This window comes from Ranitomeya imitator, chromosome 3 (assembly GCF_032444005.1).
Source record: "Ranitomeya imitator isolate aRanImi1 chromosome 3, aRanImi1.pri, whole genome shotgun sequence".
NCBI classification, from domain to species: domain Eukaryota; kingdom Metazoa; phylum Chordata; class Amphibia; order Anura; family Dendrobatidae; genus Ranitomeya; species Ranitomeya imitator.
This window is the reverse complement of record NC_091284.1, coordinates 826,402,963-826,425,886: the sequence shown is the minus strand read 5'-3', so window position 1 is coordinate 826,425,886 and position 22,924 is coordinate 826,402,963. Positions and strand designations below refer to the sequence as shown.

General features: G+C 52.8%; 1 protein-coding gene across 2 annotated transcripts in view; it reads left to right on the top strand.

Annotated features, from left to right (window-relative positions):
• Window positions 1-1,044: 1,044 nt before the first annotated feature.
• RAB6A (RAB6A, member RAS oncogene family) overlaps window positions 1,045-22,924 on the top strand; it is a 48,095-nt gene continuing 26,215 nt past the window's right edge. For both annotated transcript variants that reach the window (XM_069759430.1, XM_069759431.1), the window contains exon 1: window positions 1,045-1,250. In XM_069759430.1, coding sequence (XP_069615531.1) covers window positions 1,181-1,250 — 70 coding nt within the window. In that variant the 5' untranslated portion in view covers window positions 1,045-1,180. The remainder of the gene's footprint in view (window positions 1,251-22,924) is intronic.

Here is a 22,924-nt window from a genome sequence, read left to right as displayed (position 1 = left end):
AGTCACTGCACAGAGCACAGCGGCCACTACACAGAGCACAGTAGTCACTACACAGAGCACAGCAGCCACTACACTGAGCACAGCGGTCACTACACAGAGCACAGCAGCCACTACACTGAGCACAGCGGTCACTACACAGAGCACAGCAGCCACTTTTTTGTTAGTTCACCTTTTCATTCGGTGTCTCGAATTTCCAGATGCTTTTGCACAATTCATTATTTTTGTCTTTTTTTAAAGAGGTGTAAATGTACCACAGCCTTCCCCCCCCCCCCCCCCCTCCCCACCCCGGGCGATTTATGAAGGTCTGAAACTTTAGTGCAATTTTATTTGCCCCATTTTAAGCCAGGAACTTTTTTGATCTAAAAAAAAAACCCTCACATAACAGGGGACAGAATAAAATAAAGAACATTTTTTTTTATTATTCTGTGCAAAATTTATGAACCAATTGTGAACATTTTGGCTCCCAAAGAAACGTCAACGAAAACCAGGAGACAAAAACATGTCTTAAAGGGATATTCAACCCCTTTACTTCGGGGAGGCTGGTATGTGTGACATCATCAGTGGAGCTCACTGATGGGCCCTCGGTTAACTCACGGAGTCAAGTATAATGAATACCAGCTGCAAAAATATAAGTGTCATTGCTTAGGACAGCGATTGGCTGCAGCGGTCACGGTATATATGTCAATGTACATTTTTCTACAATGTTAAAAGCCAAACAAGGTTTTTGGCTCAAGTTATTCCACAGCGGTGCTGCAACGCGCAAAGAGTCACTTTACAACATTTTTTCTCTACAATTTTGCTTTTTCTCATCATTGGTTGGTATAAGATGAAATCTCCCCACGTACGTGAAGAAGACACTGATTGATGCCATCATGCCACCCCTATAATGGCGGACAGCAACGGACACGAAGCCCCGCCTTCTCACGTGTGATTGGCAGACTGTATTGCTTCGCTATTGGTCGCCGTGATGTGCTGCCATGGAAACAGGGCCTGGTAGTTGAGTCCTGTAGGGTTGGGCTGTGTGTGTTGTCTGGTAGGGGCGGAGTTTCTGTATCAGGTGTGTGTGAGAGGTCACGGGAAGCGGCTCTTCTTTCGGCAGCGACGTCCCCGCTCCCCAGGCCGCCCCCTCCCCCGGCAGCTTCCCCGGCACCGCGCTCGCCCTGCTCCGGCCTCCGCCACCATGTCCTCGGGAGGAGACTTCGGGAACCCGCTGAGGAAATTTAAGCTGGTCTTCCTGGGAGAGCAGAGCGGTGAGTGCTGAGGTCCCGGGGACCCCCAATCCTCTACTGTAGCCCCCACATCTGTCTGATTCCCGTCCTGTCACCCGGAGACCACCCTCAGGTTCTGCTCCTGAGCCCCCAAAATAGCTCCTATCTCCTGTCACCCCAAACTACAATTTGGATCCCCGGATCCTCCTGCAGGCGCCCCCGGATGTTCTGCTGTCCCCCCCCCCCCCCATGGTTTTCCTGTGACCCCAAAATCAATCCTCCATTTCCCTCCTGCGGATCCTCCCCTTGTCCCCCGTACGGCGCCCCCTGACGTTCCCCCTGTCCCCCGTACGGCGCCCCCTGACGTTCCCCCTGTCCCCCGTACGGCGCCCCCTGACGTTCCCCCTGTCCCCCGTACGGCGCCCCCTGACGTTCCCCCTGTCCCCCGTACGGCGCCCCCTGACGTTCCCCCTGTCCCCCGTACGGCGCCCCCTGACGTTCCCCCTGTCCCCCGTACGGCGCCCCCTGACGTTCCCCCTGTCCCCCGTACGGCGCCCCCTGACGTTCCCCCTGTCCCCCGTACGGCGCCCCCTGACGTTCCCCCTGTCCCCCGTACGGCGCCCCCTGACGTTCCCCCTGTCCCCCGTACGGCGCCCCCTGACGTTCCCCCTGTCCCCCGTACGGCGCCCCCTGACGTTCCCCCTGTCCCCCGTACGGCGCCCCCTGACGTTCCCCCTGTCCCCCGTACGGCGCCCCCTGACGTTCCCCCTGTCCCCCGTACGGCGCCCCCTGACGTTCCCCCTGTCCCCCGTACGGCGCCCCCTGACGTTCCCCCTGTCCCCCGTACGGCGCCCCCTGACGTTCCCCCTGTCCCCCGTACGGCGCCCCCTGACGTTCCCCCTGTCCCCCGTACGGCGCCCCCTGACGTTCCCCCTGTCCCCCGTACGGCGCCCCCTGACGTTCCCCCTGTCCCCCGTACGGCGCCCCCTGACGTTCCCCCTGTCCCCCGTACGGCGCCCCCTGACGTTCCCCCTGTCCCCCGTACGGCGCCCCCTGACGTTCCCCCTGTCCCCCGTACGGCGCCCCCTGACGTTCCCCCTGTCCCCCGTACGGCGCCCCCTGACGTTCCCCCTGTCCCCCGTACGGCGCCCCCTGACGTTCCCCCTGTCCCCCGTACGGCGCCCCCTGACGTTCCCCCTGTCCCCCGTACGGCGCCCCCTGACGTTCCCCCTGTCCCCCGTACGGCGCCCCCTGACGTTCCCCCTGTCCCCCGTACGGCGCCCCCTGACGTTCCCCCTGTCCCCCGTACGGCGCCCCCTGACGTTCCCCCTGTCCCCCGTACGGCGCCCCCTGACGTTCCCCCTGTCCCCCGTACGGCGCCCCCTGACGTTCCCCCTGTCCCCCGTACGGCGCCCCCTGACGTTCCCCCTGTCCCCCGTACGGCGCCCCCTGACGTTCCCCCTGTCCCCCGTACGGCGCCCCCTGACGTTCCCCCTGTCCCCCGTACGGCGCCCCCTGACGTTCCCCCTGTCCCCCGTACGGCGCCCCCTGACGTTCCCCCTGTCCCCCGTACGGCGCCCCCTGACGTTCCCCCTGTCCCCCGTACGGCGCCCCCTGACGTTCCCCCTGTCCCCCGTACGGCGCCCCCTGACGTTCCCCCTGTCCCCCGTACGGCGCCCCCTGACGTTCCCCCTGTCCCCCGTACGGCGCCCCCTGACGTTCCCCCTGTCCCCCGTACGGCGCCCCCTGACGTTCCCCCTGTCCCCCGTACGGCGCCCCCTGACGTTCCCCCTGTCCCCCGTACGGCGCCCCCTGACGTTCCCCCTGTCCCCCGTACGGCGCCCCCTGACGTTCCCCCTGTCCCCCGTACGGCGCCCCCTGACGTTCCCCCTGTCCCCCGTACGGCGCCCCCTGACGTTCCCCCTGTCCCCCGTACGGCGCCCCCTGACGTTCCCCCTGTCCCCCGTACGGCGCCCCCTGACGTTCCCCCTGTCCCCCGTACGGCGCCCCCTGACGTTCCCCCTGTCCCCCGTACGGCGCCCCCTGACGTTCCCCCTGTCCCCCGTACGGCGCCCCCTGACGTTCCCCCTGTCCCCCGTACGGCGCCCCCTGACGTTCCCCCTGTCCCCCGTACGGCGCCCCCTGACGTTCCCCCTGTCCCCCGTACGGCGCCCCCTGACGTTCCCCCTGTCCCCCGTACGGCGCCCCCTGACGTTCCCCCTGTCCCCCGGACGGCGCCCCCGGACGGCGCCCCCTGACGTTCCCCCTGTCCCCCGTACTGCGCCCCCTGACGTTCCCCCGTACTGCGCCCCCTGACGTTCCCCCGTACGGCGCCCCCTGACGTTCCCCCGTACGGCGCCCCCTGACGTTCCCCCGTACGGCGCCCCCTGACGTTCCCCCGTACGGCGCCCCCTGACGTTCCCCCGTACGGCGCCCCCTGACGTTCCCCCGTACGGCGCCCCCTGACGTTCCCCCGTACGGCGCCCCCTGACGTTCCCCCGTACGGCGCCCCCTGACGTTCCCCCGTACGGCGCCCCCTGACGTTCCCCCGTACGGCGCCCCCTGACGTTCCCCCGTACGGCGCCCCCTGACGTTCCCCCGTACGGCGCCCCCTGACGTTCCCCCGTACGGCGCCCCCTGACGTTCCCCCGTACGGCGCCCCCTGACGTTCCCCCGTACGGCGCCCCCTGACGTTCCCCCGTACGGCGCCCCCTGACGTTCCCCCGTACGGCGCCCCCTGACGTTCCCCCGTACGGCGCCCCCTGACGTTCCCCCGTACGGCGCCCCCTGACGTTCCCCCGTACGGCGCCCCCTGACGTTCCCCCGTACGGCGCCCCCTGACGTTCCCCCGTACGGCGCCCCCTGACGTTCCCCCGTACGGCGCCCCCTGACGTTCCCCCGTACGGCGCCCCCTGACGTTCCCCCGTACGGCGCCCCCTGACGTTCCCCCGTACGGCGCCCCCTGACGTTCCCCCGTACGGCGCCCCCTGACGTTCCCCCGTACGGCGCCCCCTGACGTTCCCCCGTACGGCGCCCCCTGACGTTCCCCCGTACGGCGCCCCCTGACGTTCCCCCGTACGGCGCCCCCTGACGTTCCCCCGTACGGCGCCCCCTGACGTTCCCCCGTACGGCGCCCCCTGACGTTCCCCCGTACGGCGCCCCCTGACGTTCCCCCGTACGGCGCCCCCTGACGTTCCCCCGTACGGCGCCCCCTGACGTTCCCCCGTACGGCGCCCCCTGACGTTCCCCCGTACGGCGCCCCCTGACGTTCCCCCGTACGGCGCCCCCTGACGTTCCCCCGTACGGCGCCCCCTGACGTTCCCCCGTACGGCGCCCCCTGACGTTCCCCCGTACGGCGCCCCCTGACGTTCCCCCGTACGGCGCCCCCTGACGTTCCCCCGTACGGCGCCCCCTGACGTTCCCCCGTACGGCGCCCCCTGACGTTCCCCCGTACGGCGCCCCCTGACGTTCCCCCGTACGGCGCCCCCTGACGTTCCCCCGTACGGCGCCCCCTGACGTTCCCCCGTACGGCGCCCCCTGACGTTCCCCCGTACGGCGCCCCCTGACGTTCCCCCGTACGGCGCCCCCTGACGTTCCCCCGTACGGCGCCCCCTGACGTTCCCCCGTACGGCGCCCCCTGACGTTCCCCCGTACGGCGCCCCCTGACGTTCCCCCGTACGGCGCCCCCTGACGTTCCCCCGTACGGCGCCCCCTGACGTTCCCCCGTACGGCGCCCCCTGACGTTCCCCCGTACGGCGCCCCCTGACGTTCCCCCGTACGGCGCCCCCTGACGTTCCCCCGTACGGCGCCCCCTGACGTTCCCCCGTACGGCGCCCCCTGACGTTCCCCCGTACGGCGCCCCCTGACGTTCCCCCGTACGGCGCCCCCTGACGTTCCCCCGTACGGCGCCCCCTGACGTTCCCCCGTACGGCGCCCCCTGACGTTCCCCCGTACGGCGCCCCCTGACGTTCCCCCGTACGGCGCCCCCTGACGTTCCCCCGTACGGCGCCCCCTGACGTTCCCCCGTACGGCGCCCCCTGACGTTCCCCCGTACGGCGCCCCCTGACGTTCCCCCGTACGGCGCCCCCTGACGTTCCCCCGTACGGCGCCCCCTGACGTTCCCCCGTACGGCGCCCCCTGACGTTCCCCCGTACGGCGCCCCCTGACGTTCCCCCGTACGGCGCCCCCTGACGTTCCCCCGTACGGCGCCCCCTGACGTTCCCCCGTACGGCGCCCCCTGACGTTCCCCCGTACGGCGCCCCCTGACGTTCCCCCGTACGGCGCCCCCTGACGTTCCCCCGTACGGCGCCCCCTGACGTTCCCCCGTACGGCGCCCCCTGACGTTCCCCCGTACGGCGCCCCCCGACGTTCCCCCGTACGGCGCCCCCCGACGTTCCCCCGTACGGCGCCCCCCGACGTTCCCCCGTACGGCGCCCCCCGACGTTCCCCCGTACGGCGCCCCCCGACGTTCCCCCGTACGGCGCCCCCCGACGTTCCCCCGTACGGCGCCCCCCGACGTTCCCCCGTACGGCGCCCCCCGACGTTCCCCCGTACGGCGCCCCCCGACGTTCCCCCGTACGGCGCCCCCCGACGTTCCCCCGTACGGCGCCCCCCGACGTTCCCCCGTACGGCGCCCCCCGACGTTCCCCCGTACGGCGCCCCCCGACGTTCCCCCGTACGGCGCCCCCCGACGTTCCCCCGTACGGCGCCCCCCGACGTTCCCCCGTACGGCGCCCCCCGACGTTCCCCCGTACGGCGCCCCCCGACGTTCCCCCGTACGGCGCCCCCCGACGTTCCCCCGTACGGCGCCCCCCGACGTTCCCCCGTACGGCGCCCCCCGACGTTCCCCCGTACGGCGCCCCCCGACGTTCCCCCGTACGGCGCCCCCCGACGTTCCCCCGTACGGCGCCCCCCGACGTTCCCCCGTACGGCGCCCCCCGACGTTCCCCCGTACGGCGCCCCCCGACGTTCCCCCGTACGGCGCCCCCCGACGTTCCCCCGTACGGCGCCCCCCGACGTTCCCCCGTACGGCGCCCCCCGACGTTCCCCCTGACGTTCCCCCGTACGGCTTCCCCCGTACGGCGCCCCCCGACGTTCCCCCTGACGTTCCCCCGTACGGCGCCCCCCGACGTTCCCCCTGTCCCCCGTACGGCGCCCCCCGACGTTCCCCCTGTCCCCCGTACGGCGCCCCCCGACGTTCCCCCTGTCCCCCGTACGGCGCCCCCCGACGCTCCCCCTTTCCCCCGTACGGCGCCCCCCGATGTTCCTTCTGTCCCCGGCACGGTGCCCTCTGGCGCTCTTCCTGGCATTGTCCAGCGCCCACACCTGTGGTGTCCCCACTTCCCTGTATGTATTGCAGGCACTCGTCGCCCTGGCCTGCGGTGCCCCCTCTGCCCTGCCGCCCTCCCCTTTATGTGATGTATGTATTAGGGGTACTCATCGCTCTTGCCTATAGCGCCCCCTCTGCCCCGCCACCCTTCCCTTTAATGGATGATGTATATATTGTGGGCAGCCGTTGCTCTGGCCTGTGGTGCCACCTCCTGTATGTGATGATGTATGTGCTGCGGGCACTCGTCGGAGTGCACTTCTGCCCGGTGGTCTCTGCCATGTGCAGCAGGCTGTGTTGGTTCCATTCACATGTGGTGTGGCGCCCCCGATCCCCATCCTGTGGCGTCGCGCCCCCGATCCCCATCCTGTGGCGTCGCGTCCCCGTCCTGTGGCGTCGCGTCCCCATCCTGTGGCGTCGCGCCCCCGACCCCCGTCCTGTGGCGTCGCGTCCCAGTCCTGTGGCGTCGCGTCCCCGTCCTGTGGCGTCGCGCCCCCGATCCCCGTCCTGTGGCGTCGCGCCCCCGATCCCCGCCCTGTGGTGTCGCGCCCCCGATCCCCGTCCTGTGGCGTCGCGCCCCCGATCCCCGCCCTGTGGCGTCGCGCCCCCGATCCCCGTCCTGTGGCGTCGCGCCCCCGATCCCCGCCCTGTGGTGTCGCGCCCCCGATCCCCGTCCTGTGGCGTCGCGCCCCCGATCCCCGCCCTGTGGCGTCGCGCCCCCGATCCCCGCCCTGTGGCGTCGCGCCCCCGATCCCCGCCCTGTGGCGTCGCGCCCCCGATCCCCGTCCTGTGGCGTCGCGCCCCCGATCCCCGTCCTGTGGCGTCGCGCCCCCGATCCCCGCCCTGTGGCGTCGCGCCCCCGATCCCCGCCCTGTGGCGTCGCGCCCCCGATCCCCGTCCTGTGGCGTCGCGCCCCCGATCCCCGCCCTGTGGCGTCGCGCCCCCGATCCCCGCCCTGTGGCGTCGCGCCCCCGATCCCCGTCCTGTGGCGTCGCGCCCCCGATCCCCGTCCTGTGGCGTCGCGCCCCCGATCCCCGCCCTGTGGCGTCGCGCCCCCGATCCCCGTCCTGTGGCGTCGCGCCCCCGATCCCCGCCCTGTGGCGTCGCGCCCCCGATCCCCGCCCTGTGGCGTCGCGCCCCCGATCCCCGCCCTGTGGCGTCGCGCCCCCGATCCCCGCCCTGTGGCGTCGCGCCCCCGATCCCCGCCCTGTGGCGTCGCGCCCCCGATCCCCGTCCTGTGGCGTCGCGCCCCCGATCCCCGTCCTGTGGCGTCGCGCCCCCGATCCCCGCCCTGTGGCGTCGCGCCCCCGATCCCCGTCCTGTGGCGTCGCGCCCCCGATCCCCGTCCTGTGGCGTCGCGCCCCCGATCCCCGTCCTGTGGCGTCGCGCCCCCGATCCCCGTCCTGTGGCGTCGCGCCCCCGATCCCCGTCCTGTGGCGTCGCGCCCCCGATCCCCGTCCTGTGGCGTCGCGCCCCCGATCCCCGTCCTGTGGCGTCGCGCCCCCGATCCCCGTCCTGTGGCGTCGCGCCCCCGATCCCCGTCCTGTGGCGTCGCGCCCCCATGTACGAGCTGCAGCCACACATGATGGGTGCACAGGTCACAGAGCGGCCGCCCCAGAATTCATCATTTCTGCCGTCTGATACTTTTCTCTGATCAATATCACTTAACTGCAGTGCTCGGCGGTGTGTAGACTGCGATCAGTCACTGCCAGCTGCGCCCGCTGCCCGTCACCTGCCGTTTGGGGGCACTGGAGCCTTATTGGAGGAAGGTTCTGAAGTCCCAAGGGATTGATCGTGTGATCTATGGTTGATACTGATCTCTTCTGTGGTTGGGTGTCATTCCTGACTCGCTCTCTGCTGTTGTGAACGGTAGCTCTGAGCTCACAGCCCTCTGCTGTCAGTCACTGGTCATGGGCATGCTGGGAGTTGCTGTCCGGTAGTTTGGCACCTGCACATTGGCTGCTCCGGGATCTGACCATCTTGGAGGAATTCCTCGCAGTCCCGGCAGAAATATGATCAGCGGAGACCAGACCCCAACGGCAGCCGCACTGCAGACCACCGCGGATATCGCCACGTACACAGTGTGAGGCGGCAGTTATGATTGCACCCAGAGTACTGAAGTCGCCCCGACCTGGGTGTTGCAGCATGTGCCCGCCGCTTACCATTATGGCATCAGTCACGCTGCGTCCCCCATCGCTGCCGCACTGTTATGCTTACTTTTTTTTTTCTTTGGGGTCCAGCTCTCTCTGGGGCAACATCAGGAGCTGCACTCGTGGTTCCCAGCTCTGGTGACCGGACGCGGAGAGTAGGAAGGACTGTCAGCCAGCTGTGCTTCCCGGGACCTTGGATGGATTCTCAGGTTCTAAATCCAATTGTCTTCATTCACTGACAGCAAGCGGAGATCTTACATGTCATAGTTTTTTTTCAAGAGAGGGTTCGTCAATGCTGGGGTAGAATCGTAGGGAGAAAGAAGAGATTTGTGCAAAATTTTTAAACTTTTATTTTTTTGTTTTCCGCCATGAACATGAACTCTTCAAAAAGTTTGAGTCCAAGTGGAAACAGGCTAAAGAAATTTCTCCTAAAATCTATTGGAATGATTTATTTCTTTACTTGCCGGGTTTTGTAGTTTTGTGACTGCAGGAACTGGTGGGGGGACAAGCAGCCACCAGGGGTCTCTGACAGCTCCTTATCCCCATACAGATCCCATGCTCGCTCCCCTGGGCCCCTACGTCCGTGCATATGGGGGTCTCGGGAGCAGTTGTGCATATGGGGGTCTCGGGAGCAGTTATGCATATGGGGGTCTCGGGAGCAGTTGTGCATATGGGGGTCTCGGGAGCAGTTGTGCATATGGGGGTCTCGGGAGCAGTTGTGCATATGGGGGTCTCGGGAGCAGTTGTGCATGTGGGGGTCTCGGGAGCAGTTGTGCATATGGGGGTCTCGGGAGCAGTTGTGCATATGGGGGTCTCGGGAGCAGTTGTGCATATGGGGGTCTCGGGAGCAGTTGTGCATGTGGGGGTCTCGGGAGTAGTCGTGCATATGGGGGTCTCGGGAGCAGTCGCAGACAGACATGAAGGGTGCGGGGGATCAGGATGGTGGATGTCACGTGTCAGGTCACTTGTCCTCTGTGAGTGTCCCGGCCTCCGAGACTTCCAGGAACCTTCAGAGGAAGGCGGCCTCCTCCCAGTATAACCATTACACTGACTCTCGGGGGCAGGAAATTGAATTTCTTGGCAGGAGCCGATCGATCGTCTTGTGTCCGGTGCTCAGATAGATCTTCTCTCCGGGCAGCTCTATAAATCACCCCCTAATGTGCTGCTTCAGTACTGGTGAGGCTGCGTTACAATGTCCCAGCGCTGCGGACAGTACTTATTTTTTTTTTTAGTGGGGGGGGGGGGGTAGCGCTGCTCACGTGGCGATCCATCCTCTTACTAACCCGCATTGAGTGGCATGCATCCTGCGACCAAAAACCCATCTGGTGCCACGACGTGAGCCCAGCGACACGGGACGTTGCAATCTTTGTGACGCTCATAGCCAATGATAGCAAGTAGGAAGAGCAGCTCTGGAGCACAAACTGCTGCTCTGACAGGCGCCGTGACTGATTCTCGGTGAGCCCGATGCATTTAGGGTCCATTCCTGCAGGATTTCCGCGCCCCCTGTGACTTTTCGCCTTCTCTGCGCTGCTACGTATCCTGAAGCCGTATACCGGTCCCCGCGCCACGGCTGCTTCCTCACCGCTGAGAGTTTGTTACAATTGCATCCAGTCTACAAATACGCTGAGTGCCGGAGGCTTGTTACAATGTATCAGTCCAGGATATGTGTCACAAGGATTGGTTACAGTTGTGACCAGATTTAAGCAGTTGCACAGACCGCCGCTGATTATTTCTTTGCCGCGATTTTCCAAAAAATTCCGTTAAATCTTTTTTTTTTTTCCCGCAAAGTGCATTGTGTGAACATGGCCGAACATGTATCATCTACACCAATGTCCGATCCGTTTTTGCATTGCCGGCTCCTTAGCGTGCGCCATCATGTGGTGATTGCACCGATCAATAAAGCAGCGCTCTGCATTTACCCGTCCGTCAGTGTCTGTTACTCCTCCTCGATATCATCAGATGCACATGACCCGAGGCGGCCACCGGGAGAACACCGCCCTGGCTAATGGCCGCTGTCGGGGTCACGCGGCCCATTGTCGGCACACAGGGGCTGCAGTTAGCCGCGGCCGCATCATGTATGAGCCCCATAACCCACAGCGGCAGATTGGGGCAAGGTCTCTCGTGTTTGTCCTAATTGCTCCCCGCGTGTTCGGGGGGTCTGGCTTCGGTGGCAGTGATGGGTGGGTTGTATGTAGCCGCGTTGCACACATTCCGCAGACCACGTGCCCGGCCGCCCCCTCGGGCACAATGTGCCGCAGCTCGAGGCCGCCTCAATGAGGCTTCTCTCTTAAAGGGCCAGTCCTGAGACTATTCTTAAGTCTACGATGTGACCAATATGGCAGCAATCACCCTTCTGTTGCTATGAGCGGAGCTATGAGAACAGTGTATACCGCGTGTTTGCTCATCAGGAGTCTGGAAAAGCTGAGTGACTACCTATAAAGGCGGCAATGTTGATCGTTACCCTTTTTTCCCAGTGTAACGGATGCTCCTCGCGAGTTATCACAGGCAGGATAATGGCGGCTGAATAATTAACAGCAGCAACCTTATCCGGCCTGTGCTCTCTGCGGCGGGACCTCCTGCATTATATATGGGGTCTCGCTCCTGCGCCCGCAGGGATCTGTAGGGGTGCATCTCCTTCTCCCCTGACATGACCGGGAGCAGATGAATGGACGGTCGCGCTGCTGCATCCGGTCTGCCCCTTTAAACTCCGCCTGGCAAGGGGTCCTCGGGTGCCCACCTCCGGTCATCGTCCTTCCAGCGATTCCAGTTTAGACTGGAGTGCCCCTTTAAGTGTAGCCCAATGGTTGACGTTGGAGGGTAACATATTTTTTTTCTTTTCCTGAATTGTGATCCCTTTAAGAGTCTCGTTATTTCTACCGCTCAGAAAGTGAGTGAAGTCGTCCTCTCGTCCCGGGGTCTTTGCTCATTAGCAGAACGCTCATCTGTGAAGACTTAATTACTTCCCAATGATTCTGATTTTAGAAGCTTTGCTGCGATTTTATCATTTATATTAACTCTGGAAAGCGGAGACCCCCGCGGACCCCCGGGGACGAGGAGGTGGCAGATATGAATTAGACCGCCGGCCCACCCTGGCAATGACGGATACGAGAGCGCTCAACGCAGAGTGAAATCCCAAACTACGGGGACTATTAGCATGGTGACCCCCGCCGGACAGCGGGTGCGGGTGACGTGGTCTCCTACCATGTGAGTGGCGGTATTATACCGTACCCGTCTGGTGCTGCAGGGGTCACGCCGCCAAATTCACTCTGGTTTATTGCTACAATCTTAAAGCAGTTTTGTCTTAATGGGAGGTAATAAACTATAACCAGTCCTGTGTATGGTGGACGCTCGGTTTCGCCATCTTGCTTACCCTGGTGGTGACCCCAATTATGGGACATTTTGGCCATCTTTAGGACGAGCCTCAATCTGTCGGGTTTTTGTAGACGTAGATCCTGGCACTTCTGCACCGATGGGACGTCTTCAGCGATCCCTCGCCCCATCGCCCGGCAGAGCACGTGCTGGAGCTTCTTGTAGAGCTTGGAGCCTGGGAAGCAAGTTCAGACGCAGCCTTGTAATTATCAGCAGGCGGCGCGCCCCGGTCCTCTGAAATCAGGAAATCTGCTGCCGTCCAGGAACTTTACTGCAAATCCAGAGGTTTCGCCCTGCGGTTAGCGGTGCTGTGAAAGGGGGTGATACCCGCAGCAAATCCGCTGCTACACATCACGCCCATCCATTGTACTCCAGACCACACAGAAGAAGATCCAGGTTTTCCAGCACATTATTAAAGGGACAGTGACCTTCCATGAGCGAAACCCTCCCCCTCCTGCCCTGCAGCCATGTTTCCTGCTTCCAAGGGGATTATCAGCCATTGATCATCGGCCTCATCCTGCATCGATCTCACTGTCTATATCCTGTGTCGTCACCTCACACATATCATTAAGATGATGTCGATGTTCTCTGATGGCCCTTACACCCCCACACACACCACCCTCATGGCTGATTATTATTATTATTATTATTATTTATTTATTTATATGATTACAGTGAGGGAAAGTAATGTTGTTAGTCAGATAACTGGGAAAATAGCTTGCATGCCTGGTATGATCAGGTAAGCTATTATGTACGTCTCTGCCCCCTCTAATAAGGCGCCCACACTATGAGAACTGTACTAAGGTACGTGGGCAGATAGTAGTTACATTCCTGTACATGGGGGCAGTATTATAATAGTTATATTCTTGTACATAGGAGCAGTGTTATAGTAGTTATATTCTTGTACATAGGAGCAGTATTATAGTAGTTATATTCTTGTACATAGGAGCAGTATTATAGTAGTTATATTCTTGTACATAGGAGCAGTATTATAGCAGTTATATTCTTGTACATAGGAGCAGTATTATAGTAGTTATATTCTTGTATATAGGGGCAGTATTATAGTAGTTATATTCTTGTATATAGGGGCAGTATTATAGTAGTTATATTCTTGTATATAGGGGCAGTATTATAGTAGTTATATTCTTGTATATAGGGGCAGTATTATAGTAGTTATATTCTTGTACATAGGAGCAGTATTATAGTAGTTATATTCTTGTATATAGGGGCAGTATTATAGTAGTTATATTCTTGTACATAGGGGCAGTATTATAGTAGAATTTCTAGAATTCGCCCTTTTCTTACTTTCGACTCTGCAAAAACTCTGACTGTTTCACTTATTCATTCTCGTCTGGACTATTGTAACTCTCTACTAATCGGTCTCCCTCTTGCAAAACTCTCCCCGCTCCAATCTGTCCTGAATGCTGCAGCCAGGATCATATTCCTCACCAACCGTTACACCGATGCCTCTACCTTGTGCCAGTCATTACACTGGCTACCCATCCACTCCAGAATCCAGTACAAAACTACTACCCTCATCCACAAAGCACTCCATGGCTCAGCACCACCCTACATCTCCTCCCTGGTATCAGTCTACCACCCTACCCGTGCCCTCCGCTCCGCTAATGACCTCAGGTTAGCATCCCTAATAATCAGAACCTCCCACTCCCGTCTCCAAGACTTTACACGTGCTGCGCCGATTCTTTGGAATGCACTACCTAGGTTAATGCGATTAATCCCCAATCCCCACAGTTTTAAGCGTGCCCTAAAAACTCATTTGTTCAGACTGGCCTACCGCCTCAATGCATTAACCTAACGATCCCTGTGTGGCCTATTTATAATAAAAAATAAAAAAAAAAAAAGGTTCCTCGCATCATGTTCTCATACACTTTATGCAGTATTAGCCCTCTGTGTCTGTACTGCTACATACTTAGGCAGGTAACTGGTTCATGCAGCTTTACATGAACACCCGAGCCTTACACTATGGCCGGTCCGAATAACTAAAGCAATTGTTACCATCCACCTCTCGTGTCTCCCCTTTTCCCCATAGTTTGTAAGCTTGCGAGCAGCAGGGCCCTCACTCCTCCTGGTATCTGTTTTGAACTGTATTTCTGTTATGCTGTAATGTCTATTGTCTGTACACTTCCCGTCTATAATTTGTAAAGCGCTGCGGAATATGTTGGCGCTATATAAATAAAATTATTATTATTATTATTATAGTTATATTCTTGTACATAGGGGCAGTATTATAGTAGTTATATTCTTGTACATAGGAGCAGTATTATAGTAGTTATATTCTTGTACATAGGAGCAGTATTATAGTAGTTATATTCTTGTACATAGGGGCAGTATTATAGTAGTTATATTCTTGTACATAGGGGCAGTATTATAGTAGTTATATTCTTGTACATAGGAGCAGTATTATAGTAGTTATATTCTTGTACATAGGAGCAGTATTATAGTAGTTATATTCTTGTACATAGGAGCAGTATTATAGTAGTTATATTCTTGTACATAGGAGCAGTATTATAGTAGTTATATTCTTGTACATAGGAGCAGTATTATAGTAGTTATATTCTTGTACATAGGGGGCAGTATTATAGTAGTTATATTCTTGTACATAGGGGCAGTATTATACTGGCTATATTCTTGTACATAGGAGCAGTATTATAGTAGTTATATTCTTGTACATAGGAGCAGTATTATAGTAGTTATATTCTTGTACATAGGGGGCAGTATTATAGTAGTTATATTCTTGTACATAGGGGCAGTATTATAGTAGTTATATTCTTGTACATAGGGGCAGTATTATAGTAGTTATATTCTTATACATAGGAGCAGTATTATAGTAGCTATATTCTTGTATATAGGAGCAGTATTATAGTAGTTATATTCCTGTACATGGGGCAGTATTATAGTAGTTATATTCTTGTACATAGGGGCAGTATTATAGTAGTTATATTCTTGTACATAGGGGCAGTATTATAGTAGTTATATTCTTGTACATAGGGGCAGTATTATACTGGCTATATTCTTGTACATAGGAGCAGTATTATAGTAGTTATATTCTTGTACATAGGAGCAGTATTATAGTAGTTATATTCTTGTACATAGGGGGCAGTATTATAGTAGTTATATTCTTGTACATAGGGGCAGTATTATAGTAGTTATATTCTTGTACATAGGGGCAGTATTATAGTAGTTATATTCTTATACATAGGAGCAGTATTATAGTAGCTATATTCTTGTATATAGGAGCAGTATTATAGTAGTTATATTCCTGTACATGGGGCAGTATTATAGTAGTTATATTCTTGTACATAGGAGCAGTATTATAGTAGTTATATTCTTGTACATAGGGGCAGTATTATAGTAGTTATATTCTTGTATATAGGGGCAGTATTATAGTAGTTATATTCTTGTACATAGGGGCAGTATTATAGTAGTTATATTCTTATACATAGGAGCAGTATTATAGTAGTGTGGCTGCTATATACATACATAAATACATATTCTAGAATACCCGATGCGTTAGAATCGGGCCACCATCTAGATTCTAGAATTCTAGATTCGGGAATTCTAGAATATGCATATCCATGTAGTATATTGCACAGAGCCATATAGTATATTTCCCAGCCATGTATGTCACAGGTTAAAAAAATAAATTAATATATACTCACCTTCCGAGAGAGCCCTTCTAGTCCTGGCGCCTGTGTGCGGTGCACGCGGCAGCTTCCGGTCACAGGTTTGGTATGAGTGCAGGACCAGTGATGACGTCGTGGTCACATGACCGTGACGTCATGGCAGGTCCTTGTCGCATACCATCCTTGCCACCGGAACCTGCCGCTTGCATGGAGCGATTACCAAAGCGTTGCGAGGAGCGGGAAAGGCGGCGGAAGGTGAATATATGATGATTTTTTAAAATTATTTTTAACATTAGATCCTTTTACTATTGACGCTGCATAGGCAGCATCAATAGTAAAAACTTGGTCACAAAGGGTTAATAGCGGCGATAACGTAGTGAGTTACCCGTGGCATAACGCGGTCCGTTACCGCCGGCATTAACCCTGTGTGAGCGCTGACTGGAGGGGAGTATGGAGCGGGCGCCGGGCACTGACTGCAGGGGAATAGGGAGGGACTAATCGGACTGTGGCCGTCGCTGATTGGTCGCGGCAGCCATGACAGGCAGCTGGCGAGACCAATCAGCAACTTGGATTCCATGACAGACAGAGGCCGCGACCAATGAATATCCGTGACAGACAGAAGGACAGAAAGACGGAAGTGACCCTTAGACAATTATATAGTAGATATTGTTGTACATAGGGTGCAGTATTATAGTAGCTATATAGCTATATTCTTGTACATAGGAGCAGTATTATAGTAGTTATATTCTTGTACATAGGAGCAGTATTATAGTAGTTATATTCTTGTACATAGGAGCAGTATTATAGTAGTTATATTCTTGTACATAGGAGCAGTATTATAGTAGTTATATTCTTGTACATAGGGGCAGTATTATAGTAGTTATATTCTTGTACATAGGGACAGTATTATAGTAGTTATATTCTTGTACATAGGAGCAGTATTATAGTAGTTATATTCTTGTACATAGGAGCAGTATTATAGTAGTTATATTCTTGTACATAGGGGCATTATTATAGTAGTTATATTCTTGTACATAGGGGCATTATTATAGTAGTTATATTCTTGTACAAAGGGGCAGTATTATAGTAGTTATATTCTTGTACATAGGGACAGTATTATAGTAGTTATATTCTTGTACATAGGAGCAGTATTATAGTAGTTATATTCTTGTACATAGGGGCAGTATTATAGTAGTTATATTCTTGTACATAGGGGCAGTATTATAGTAGTTATATTCTTGTACAAAGGGGCAGTATTATAGTAGTTATATTCTTGTACATAGGAGCAGTATTATAGTAGTTATATTCTTGTACATAGGGGCAGTATTATAGTAGTTATATTCTTGTACAAAGGGGCAGTATTATAGTAGTTATATTCTTGTACATAGGAGCAGTATTATAGTAGTTATATTCTTGTACATAGGAGCAGTATTATAGTAGTTATATTCTTGTACATAGGGGCAGTATTATAGTAGTTATATTCTTGTACATAGGGGCAGTATTATAGTAGTTATATTCTTGTACATAGGGACAGTATTATAGTAGTTATATTCTTGTACATAGGAGCAGTATTATAGTAGTTATATTCTTGTACATAGGAGCAGTATTATAGTAGTTATATTCTTGTACATAGGGGCATTATTATAGTAGTTATATTCTTGTACATAGGGGCATTATTATAGTAGTTATATTCTTGTACAAAGGGGCAGTATTATAGTAGTTATATTCTTGTACATAGGGACAGTATTATAGTAGTTATATTCTTGTACATAGGAGCAGTATTATAGTAGTTATATTCTTGTACATAGGGGCAGTATTATAGTAGTTATATTCTTGTACATAGGGGCAGTATTATAGTAGTTATATTCTTGTACAAAGGGGCAGTATTATAGTAGTTATATTCTTGTACATAGGAGCAGTATTATAGTAGTTATATTCTTGTACATAGGAGCAGTATTATAGTAGTTATATTCTTGTACATAGGGGCAGTATTATAGTAGTTATATTCTTGTACATAGGGGCAGTATTATAGTAGTTATATTCTTGTACATAGGGACAGTATTATAGTAGTTATATTCTTGTACATAGGAGCAGTATTATAGTAGTTATATTCTTGTACATAGGAGCAGTATTATAGTAGTTATATTCTTGTACATAGGGGCATTATTATAGTAGTTATATTCTTGTACATAGGGGCATTATTATAGTAGTTATATTCTTGTACAAAGGGGCAGTATTATAGTAGTTATATTCTTGTACATAGGGACAGTATTATAGTAGTTATATTCTTGTACATAGGAGCAGTATTATAGTAGTTATATTCTTGTACATAGGGGCAGTATTATAGTAGTTATATTCTTGTACATAGGGGCAGTATTATAGTAGTTATATTCTTGTACAAAGGGGCAGTATTATAGTAGTTATATTCTTGTACATAGGAGCAGTATTATAGTAGTTATATTCTTGTACATAGGGGCAGTATTATAGTAGTTATATTCTTGTACAAAGGGGCAGTATTATAGTAGTTATATTCTTGTACATAGGAGGCAGTATTATAGTAGTTATATTCTTGTACATAAGGGGCAGTATTATAGTAGTTATATTCTTGTACATAAGGGGCAGTATAAACTCATTTACATAGGGTAAACTGCGGAAATCATTGACTAGTATTATCATAGACATCTGGTGTATGTAGATCCAGCAGCAGCTCATTTGTGAGGGAATGCATAAAGAAGAAGGCTTCTATTCCCCAAGAACCGATAAACGTAGCTAATGGATACCGAGCTGCATCAGCAATCCACCTGGCGACTGCCCAAATTAATTATATAGTGTACTCAATGTAAAGTCAGCTTTTGTATGAAATATATGGTTCCATTAATAAAGCTGAACAGCGGCTAACAGAACCATAGAATATAACTACTATAATACTGGCCCTATGTACAGTACAGACCAAAAGTTTGGACACACCTTCTCATTTAAAGATTTTTCTGTATTTTCCTGACTATGATAATTGTATATTCACACTGAAGGCATCAAACCTATGAATTAACACATGTGGTATTATATACTTAACAAAAAAGTGTGAAACAACTGAAAACATGTCTTATATTCTAGGTTCTTCAAAGTAGCCACCTTTTGCTTTGATGACTGCTGTGCACACTCTTGACATTCTCTTGATGAGCTTCAAGAGGTAGTCACCGGGAATGGTCTTCCAACAATCTTGAAGGTGTTCCCAGAGATGCTTAGCACTTGTTGGCCCTTTTGCCTTCACTCTGCGGTCCAGCTCACCCCAAACCATCTCGATTGGGTTCAGGTCTGGTGGTCATCTGGCTTAGCACCCCATCACTCTCCTTCTTGGTGAATTAACCCTTACACAGCCTGGAGGTGTGTTTGGGGTCATTGTCCTGTTGAAAAATAAATGATGGTCCAACTAAACACAAATCGGATGGAATAGCATGCCGCTGCAAGATGCTGTGGTAGCCATGCTGGTTCAGTATGCCTTCAATTTTGAATAAATCCAAAACAGTGTCACCAGCAAAGCCCCCCCCCCCCCCCCCCCCCCACACCATCACACCTCCTCCTCCATGCTTCACGGTGGGAACCACCAACCACCTTTTCTGCGTCGCACAAAGACACGGTGGTTGGAACCAAAGATCTCAAATTTGGACTCATCAGACCAAAGCACAGATTTCCACTGGTCTAATGTCTATTCCTTGTGTTCTTTAGCCCAAACAAGTCTCTTCTGCTTGTTGCCTGTCCTTAGCAGTGGTTTCCTAGCAGCTATTTTACCATGAAGGCCTGCTGCACAAAGTCTCCTCTTAACAGTTGTTGTAGAGATGTGTCTGCTGCTAGAACTCTGTGTGGCATTGACCTGGTCTCTAATCTGAGCTGCTGTTAACCTGCGATTTCTGAGGCTGGTGACTCGGATAAACTTATCCTCAGAAGCAGAGGTGACTCTTGGTCTTCCTTTCCTGGGGCGGTCCTCATGTGAGACAGTTTCTTTGTAGTGCTTGATGGTTTTTGCAACTGCACTTGGGGATGCTTTCAAAGTTTTCCCAATTTTTTGGACTGACTGAGCTTCATTTCTTAAAGTAATGATGGCCACTCATTTTTCTTTACTTAGCTGCTTTTTTTCTTGCCATAATACAGATTCTAACAGTCTATTCAGTAGGACTATCAGCTGTGTATCCACCAGACTTCTGCACAACACAACTGATGGTCCCAATCCCATTTATAAGGCAATAAATCCCCCTTATTAAACCTGACAGGGCACACCTGTGAAGTGAAAATCATTCCCGGTGACTTCCTCTTGAAGCTCATCAAGAGAATGCCAAGAGTGTGCAAAGCAGTCATCAAAGCAAAAGGTGGCTACTTTGAAGAACCTAGAATATAAGACATAATTTCAGTTGTTTCACACTTTTTTGTTAAGTATATAATTCCACATGTGTTAATTCATAGTTTTGATGCCTTCAGTGTGAATGTACAATTTTCATAGTCATGAAAATACAGAAAAATCTTTAACCCCTTTACCCCCAAGGGTGGTTTGCACGTTAATGACCGGGCCAATTTTTACAATTCTGACCACTGTCCCTTTATGAGGTTATAACTCAGAAACGCTTCAACGGATTGTGATATTGTTTTCTCGTGACATATTGTACTTCATGATAGTGGTAAAATTTCTTTGATAGTACCTGTGTTTGTGAAAAAAACGGAAATTTGGCGAAAATTTTGAAAATTTCGCAATTTTCAAACTTTGAATTTTTATGCAATTAAATCACAGAGATATGTCACACAAAATACTTAATAAGTAACATTTCCCACATGTCTACTTTACATCAGCATAATTTTGGAACCAATTTTTTTTTTGTTAGGGAGTTATAAGGGATAAAAGTTGACCAGCAATTTCTCATTTTTACAACACCATTTTTTTTTAGGGACCACGTCTTATTTGAAGTCATTTTGAGGGGTCTATATGATAGAAAATACCCAAGTGTGACACCATTCAACGCAGAATTGGCTGGAATTGAGATCGGACGCCATGTCGTGTTTGGAGAGCCCCTAATGTGCCGAAACAGTGGAAACCCCCCAATTATAACTGAAACCCTAATCTAAACACACCCCTAACCCTAATTCCAACGGTAACCCTAACCACACCTCTAACCCTGACACACCCCTAACCCTAATCCCAACCCTATTCCCAACTGTAAATGTAATCTAAACCCTAACCCTAACTTTAGCCCCAACCCTAACTGTAGCCCCAACCCTAACCCTAGCCCTAACCCTAACCCTAATGGGAAAATGGAAATAAATACATTTTTTTTTATTTTTCCCTAACTAAGGGGGTGATGAAGGGGGGTTTGATTTACTTTTATAGCGAGTTTTTTAGCGGATTATTATGATTGGCAGCCGTCACACACTGAAAGACCCTTTTTATTGCAAAAAATATTTTTTGCAATACCACATTTTGAGAGCTATAATTTTTCCATATTTTGGTCCACAGAGTCATGTGAGGTCTTGTTTTTTGCGGGACGAGTTGACGTTTTTATTGAAAACATTTTCGGGCAGGCTCTGTGAAGCCACCTCCCTCCCTGCAGGACCCGGATCCGCGGCCATCTTGGATCCGGGGCTGGAGGGAGCAGGGAGGGAGGTGAGACCCTCGCAGCAACGCGATCACATCGCGTTGCTCCGGGGGTCTCAGGGAAGCCCGCAGGGAGCCCCCTCCCTGCGCGGTGCTTCCCTGCACCGCCGGCACATCGCGATCATCTTTGATCGCGGTGTGCCAGGGGTTAATGTGCCGGGGGCGGTCCGTGACCGCTCCTGGCACATAGTGCCGGATGTCAGCTGCGATAAGCAGCTGACACTCGGCCGCGCTCCCCCCGTGAGCGCGGCCGATCGGCTATGACGTACTATCCCGTCCAGGGTCAGATAAGCCCAGGGCACCTCGACGGGATAGTACGTCTAAGGTCACAGAGGGGTTAAATGAGAAGGTGTGTCCAAACTTTTGGTCTGTACTGAACAAGAATATAACTACTATAATACTGCTCCTCTGTACAAGAATATAACTACTATAATACTGTCCCTATGTACAAGAATATAACTACTATAATACTGCTCCTATGTACAAGAATATAACTACTATAATACTGCCCCTATGTACAAGAACATAACTACTATAATACTGCTCCTATGTACAAGATTCTAACTACTATAATACTGCCCCCTATGTACAAGAATATAACTACTATAATACTGCTCCTATGTACAAGAATATAACTACTATAATACTGCCCCTATGTACAAGAATATAACTACTATAATACTGCTCCTATGTACAAGAATATAACTACTATAATACTGCCCCTATGTACAAGAATATAACTACTATAATACTGCCCCTATGTACAAGAATATAACTACTATAATACTGCCCCTATGTACAAGAATATAACTACTATAATACTGCTCCTATGTACAAGAATATAACTACTATAATACTGCCCCTATGTACAAGAATATAACTACTATAATACTGCCCCTATGTACAAGAATATAACTACTATAATACTGCCCCTATGTACAAGAATATAACTACTATAATACTGCCCCTATGTACAAGAATATAACTACTATAATACTGCTCCTATGTACAAGAATATAACTGCTATAATACTGCTCCTATGTACAAGAATATAACTGCTATAATACTGCCCCTATGTACAAGAATATAACTACTATAATACTGCTCCTATGTACAAGAATATAACTACTATAATACTGCCCCTATGTACAAGAATATAACTACTATAATACTGCCCCTATGTACAAGAATATGACTACTATAATACTGCTCCTATGTACAAGAATATGACTACTATAATACTGTCCCCATGTACATGAATATAACTACTATAATACTGCCCCTATGTACAAGAATATAACTACTATAATACTGCCCCTATGTACAAGAATATAACTACTATAATACTGCCCCTATGTACAAGAATATGACTACTATAATACTGCCCCCTATGTACAAGAATATAACTACTATAATACTGCCCCTATGTACAAGAATATGACTACTATAATACTGCCCCCTATGTACAAGAATATAACTACTATAATACTGCTCCTATGTACAAGAATATAACTACTATAATACTGCTCCTATGTACAAGAATATAACTACTATAATACTGCCCCCTATGTACAAGAATATAACTACTA